The 6190-nt window shown below is 33.7% G+C and overlaps 1 protein-coding gene across 1 annotated transcript; it reads left to right on the top strand.

Moving 5' to 3' along the window:
• Positions 1–234: 234 nt before the first annotated feature.
• On the top strand, positions 235–5811 carry LOC143615957 (uncharacterized; the record flags this gene model as incomplete). The annotated part of the gene is made up of 3 exons (XM_077088939.1): positions 235–333; positions 2399–2455; positions 5386–5811. Coding segments are annotated over 3 exons (582 nt in total), but the record flags the coding sequence as incomplete, so codon positions are not given.
• Between the last annotated feature and the right edge of the window lie 379 nt (positions 5812–6190).

Below are 6190 nucleotides of genomic sequence, written 5' to 3' on the forward strand. Positions count from 1 at the left end.
TTCTCCAACTACGAGACCGTCGTCGCCACCGTCGTCGCCTACCGTCATCGGCTACCTCCATCAATTTGCAGGTTTAATTAGAGTAGTAACATTATTTTGATGGTTCAACAATTTTACAATGTTCCTTATTTATTATTATTATTTTGAATTTACTCTAGAATGTTTAAGTTTTGAATTTAACCTACTATTTTTAATTATAATACATGATTATGATACATTAATACATATTTTCAGGTTGCTGCATCTATGGAAAAAGATGTGGATGCTCAAGTTCCAAGGTATCCAAATCTTCAGTCAAAATTGTTGTGCATCCTTCATAATGTCACGAATCATGTACGTCGCGCCACTTATTAATCGTTTTTGTTGTTTTAAACAATGTTGTAGAACTCGCTTATTAATCGGATTGGAATTCTTATATGTAACTTTTCAAAATTATATATATAATTTTGATAACTTAACATAAAAGTTCACATAAATACTTCAGTGTTCACATAAACAATTAAACGTAAATATAACAAATCAATGAGAAAACCGATAACTGTGCTTAATGTCACAGCCCTCGACCCCTATACCCTGGGAGGGGAGCCGTGAACGTTGAGTGATGGTATCGGTGTTTATTAAAATAATTTGCAGCGGAATATTTCATCAGAACCGTAGTTAGGAAAATTAATCAGAGTTATAAAAACATCATAATTCTTATTTCATAAACTGGGATAAAACCCATTTTTATACAAACATAAGTTTTATAGGGATAAACCCTAATTTACAAAACACGTTTCTTTATTTTGGTGACAAGCCACTTATTTAAGCTGGAAGCCCGCATGCATCATTCCTTTGTCTCTAACAAGTCACCTGAAACATGTTTAAAAATATTTGATCAGCAGGAAATACTGGTGAGTACATTTATTTATAAATGACACATTTCACAGTTACAGCATTAAGATGTTTTTACATCTGCCTACTTACAAATTACCGAAAGATACTTGTCACTCGACCGTATCTGTGACTGTGGTCATATTACTTATTGGCTAACACTTGTCCAATAAGTAACGTGTAATGGCCCATTAGGCAAGCCTTGTATACAAAACCCCACAATACCAGTAGTAACCATCCCGTTAGTCTACAGAGACTTAATCACTGTAATGTATTTAAAATCATTTGAAAATATTTGGACTATCTGTCATGAGTTTAATGGATTTAGAAAAGCATCATGACAGCATTGGAAAATCAGTTGTCTCACGCAAATGTGAGTTGTGCAAAAACTCGAATGTCTCACCTTGCAAGTTTATATTTAACAAGCCTTCTGATGTTAAGCACCTAGATTAAGCACAATGTAGTGTATCTATATTAGTATAAACCTATAATTATAATGATAATCACAACACATGAAACTTTACACGATGGCACAATGTCATACCTTGTTAAGGTAAAGCTTTTGGATTCGTGATATAAGTTACTTTCAATCGGAGAGGTACCGTTACAACTACTCGGGTATAATACTAGCTTTAAGAACCGTAAGAGAGAAAATATGAAATTTTTGAACGAGTTGTGAATTCCAGATTTCTGCCCTATTTATACTTGAATTTGAGCATCTTCGAGTATCGCGAAGGAATCTTTGCGTATCGCGAAGTTGCAGTAGGGTTGTCGAGTCAGCCCTAGCTATGCCACGTGGCTCGACACGTGTCAGGTGACGTGTCAATACTGCGTAACTTTTACGTCACATCTTCGCGTATCGCACAAGAAGCTTAAGCATACTCCTTTGCGTATCGCGAGGATGCAAAAACACTAAGGCGACCCTTAAGCGGCTCGCGGCGATGCGAGCGTGCAAAGTGCGCCATCAAAGTGTCACATTGCGCCCATCGCACTTCGCCCGAGCCCGTGCGCGTGTGCATCGGGTGCTCCGCACCCTCCGCTAGGACTACTGGGTGTGATTTGACACATAAGAATATTAACATGTGAACTCTCTTTCTTATAAAGAGCTTACAAGTTTTGTAATCTAGCGATGTGGGACAAGAGTTAGAAATCCTATTTATACCATGGTGAAAGCCTTCCATTTTCTTTCCTCCACCAATGTGGGATGGAATTTTCCTTTTCTTTTCCATTCTTCCTTTTACTTCTTTTCTTTTCTTTCTCATTTCTTCATTTCTTTCTTTTATTATTTTATTCTTTATTATGGTTTGTTATACTTAACGGGTTAAAACCAAGGTCCAATTGTCTTTAAAAAAATCCCATTTGGTGCCAACTAGCGATTACTCTATGAGTTGCACCGATTAGCTGAAAATTATTCAACAACCCACCGATTAGCGATTAATCACGGATCAATCCTAATTTTGACAACACTGGATTTAAATACGAGTTACTTTTAGAACTTTGTTACCAAAATTTTTTTTTTTTTCAGGCTGATACAGAAACAGATGAAGTGTATGCTCATATGACACTCCAACCCGTTCCTTCAGTATGGACTTTTGTAATCACCGGGCTTAAATTTATGATACTGATTATAATTGATGTGGTCTAAAATATACATATTATTACATAAATATTTCTTACACTTTTAAGTATTTTTGAGCCAGATTTTTATTGAATATTATTCTTAGTTGGTTCCTATGTGGGTTTTTAAGGTTCTAAGAGACAATGAGCTAAAACAGAGTGTTTATATTAAACTTGAAACCGGCGAATATTTAAGCGGAGATTATATATTATATATTATTGGTATCTACCTTTTAAATATATGTACAAAATAAATAAGTTAAAGGATGCTAAGATTATTAATTGTTTTAGACTTTATTTTACCAAATCATATTACAAAGTAAGAAAACGTGAGATATGTGGCCAGTGACATCATCATCATCATCATCAACATGGATCCCTTATTTGATTTTTTTTGGATAATCATAATTTATAATTTGTTACTAGTAATTTCCAAATTAACGAGCCCATATTTGTGTTAGATGAGAAAATATATGGAGCCCACCGCAAAAAAGAAAACGTGATGGTAAAGAATAGAGAGGCGGTGGACAGGAAGTAAAAAGAATATATTTTCCGAAGAAGGCAATCATTAGAGACAGAAGGGGCAGCAGACCCTACGGCTATCAGAGAGGTTCACGCAAAGAAAGAAGAAAAGAGAAGGAGCAAGCCTTGGTTCAACCAAATAGCATCCAGGTTCAACACCTGCTCATCCAAACGTCTTTATTATTCGGTTTGAATTTAATATTTTCGTCATGAATTTATTATTTGAACCTATTTATTATCTTTTGGTCTTGAGTATGGTTGTTGGCTAAACCCTTATACTGCTTAGGTTATGATGAACCTACTTTGACATTTTGTCTTGACTTGGGATTATTTATTGTTATGGTTTTTATGGTTTAGTAAAAGATTTACTTATATTAAATTGATGCATATGGATGCTTAGGATTGTTTGATGAGTTTTATTCCATAGCTTTCCTTGATTATTGTTTTTCATATGATAGGTCGCTATTAGATCAATTACTTTGTGTTCTTGATTATTTTATGATTGATGTCATGATAAGATCATAGGAATAATATTGTTAAATAAACCTAAGTGTGTTGCTAACCTAAAATCTGTAAAGTGCTAGGTTATTGATAGATCTTTATTATTTAATCTTGCTAGATTTAGTTCTTCATAAGGAGTCCGTCTAGAGTTGATTATTTATTATTGTCTATTAAATCAATTAAATATTTTGAATTGCCTTTGATTTCCGTGTTGTAAAGTAGGATTTCATTATAAAGGAACTAGATCATAATTAATTAGGTGGCCGTAAGGAAACTTGATTTTTAATACTGGTGTGCATTAAAACTTGTTAGAAACCCATAGGTGTCTCTTGAGAAGGGTCAAGAGTCCTGTTCGGGTTTTCTTTTAAGTGTCTATTTTACGATCCCAGTCCATAACTAAATATTATCCTGGTTAATTCATAATTGAAATTTAGGGGATTCTAGCCTAGGTAGTTTTCTCATCATCATCTTATTTTAAATAACAAATTCTTGCTTTTGTTTAAATTACTTGTTTTCTTAATTAGTTTTAATTATATTATTAAATTAGTATTTTAGATAAAAACCCCCGAAACAAATATAATTAATAAGTCGTGTTTGTAGTCGAGTCTAATTAGCTAATAAACGTAATTTAGAGAGTCTCGTGGGTTCGATATCCGGACTTACTTAGTTTTACTAGAGTCGATCGGTTCACTTGCCGGTTAGTAGTTTAGTCAAGTTTTAGAGAGTCTAGAGTATTACTTAGTGTTTATTTTTAGTTAATTTAGTTAATAATTATTAAACTACTTTTAGCACATCAATAATTCATAATTGTTCATAGCAGTTTAATAGAGATGCACTAGCACCGAGTTTTTTTGTCAATGAAAGCACACAAGCCACACACCAAGTTTTTTTGCAAAACTTTGACAGCAAGTGACACTAGCACTCCTTGAGACTTTTCTGTTCCTCGTCGAGCAGCCGAAAAAATCTTTCCGCTTCTTGTGAGTTCAACTTCTTTCAGTAGACTTTGGTTGACTTTTGACTCGTTCAACTCATTTGGCCCATTTCCTTCTAATTTTGTTATGTTCTACCAGTTTGATCCGCTAGAGAAAAACCTTAACCTGAATCAACCCAATTATAAAAGTTGGAAAATATGTGTTTTATGTGATAACAAACATTTTTTTAATAAGATTTTTCCATACAACCGTATGCACAAGAGCTTGTGGCCCGAGATTTACATGACAATGCATGGACTTTTCGTCATATTTATCTCGGTAAGTAATAAAAAACATTAAAAAAAATATTTTCCCTATTGAAACAAACAAATCATTTTCAACTTTCAGGTTAACCAAAGCGTAACCTGCTCACAACCGGTTAGAGTCTTTTTGTTAGCAGGAAGAGGCTTTTTGCAAGAGACTCGGTCTTGATTAATATATGATGTATTTATATAACAGGGATGAAAAACAACAGCTTCTATTGGGAAGTAGGCGCGCTAACAGACAACCAGCAAATTTATCATCACCAGTTTTGTCAAGTGATAGTATGCATATTGGAGTATTAGCTGCTGCAGCCCATACAACTGCAAACAACAACCCTTTTATTGTGTTCTACAATCCAAGGTAAACTAAATTCACTTTCTAATTAATATTCATTTAAACTTATAAATTTACTTTGCTGATCTTAGTACTCTTTAAGTTGACGTCACTAATCTAGCGGTTTTGATTAATCGAACGAGTGATTTGTATTTTTGTAGTTTTGCTTAGCATAGTTTGAATGAATTGCTAGTATCTGTCAAGTGAGTGAACTAATGTTTCATAATAGATTTGTAGTTTTGTGGTTGCGGAACTTGATCCTATATCTTAACTTTTTGACTTTGTATATCCTGATATTCTACAGAATTACAAGAACCAACATTACTTTCAAGATAGAGTCATACTTGCACCAACAAACGAAATTATTGATGAGATTAATGATAGTTTGCTCAAGTTTTTTCCATGTGATGAAGTCGAGTACTTAAGTTCAGATACCATATGTAGTACAGAATATATCAATGACACGGTTGATGCAGCTTTATACTCGCCTGAACTGCTTAATAGTCTAAGAATATCCGGACTACCAAACCACAAGCTTGTACTAAAAGTTGGTGTTCCTGTTATGCTCCTTAAAAATCTTAACCAGAAAGAAGGCTTATGTAATGGTACTCGACTACAAATTATATCTTTGGGTACTCGTGTAGTTGAAGCAAAAATTATTTCTGGAACTAATATTGGACATACAGTTTTGATCCATAGATCACCACTGACTCCAAAGACAACAAAATAACATATAAATTTCAAAGACGACAGTTTCCCCTAGTAGTATGTTTTGCGATGACCATAAACAAAAGCCAAGGTCAATCATTATCTAGGGTTGGTTTGTACTTGAAAGAACCCGTGTTCTCACATGGACAGCTATATGTCGCCTTGTCAAGAGTTACAAGCAGGTTTGGGCTCAAGATTTTGATTCTTGATAAACAAGGTAATCTGCCCAATACAACCACAAATGTAGCGTACAAGGAAATTTTTTATTATTTGTAGACTACTTGCGTAATTTTTGTTTTGTAATTCTTGTAATTTTAATGAAAGTTGTAATTGTATTAACAATATATGATAATTGTGTTATTTATTATATTTTGTTTAAAATGTTTAAATATTGTAATTTT

Source organism: Bidens hawaiensis, unplaced genomic scaffold (assembly GCF_021521415.1).
Source record: "Bidens hawaiensis isolate Kalapana, Puna unplaced genomic scaffold, B.hawaiensis_p1.1 tig00044892_1, whole genome shotgun sequence".
In the NCBI taxonomy this organism is placed as follows: domain Eukaryota; kingdom Viridiplantae; phylum Streptophyta; class Magnoliopsida; order Asterales; family Asteraceae; genus Bidens; species Bidens hawaiensis.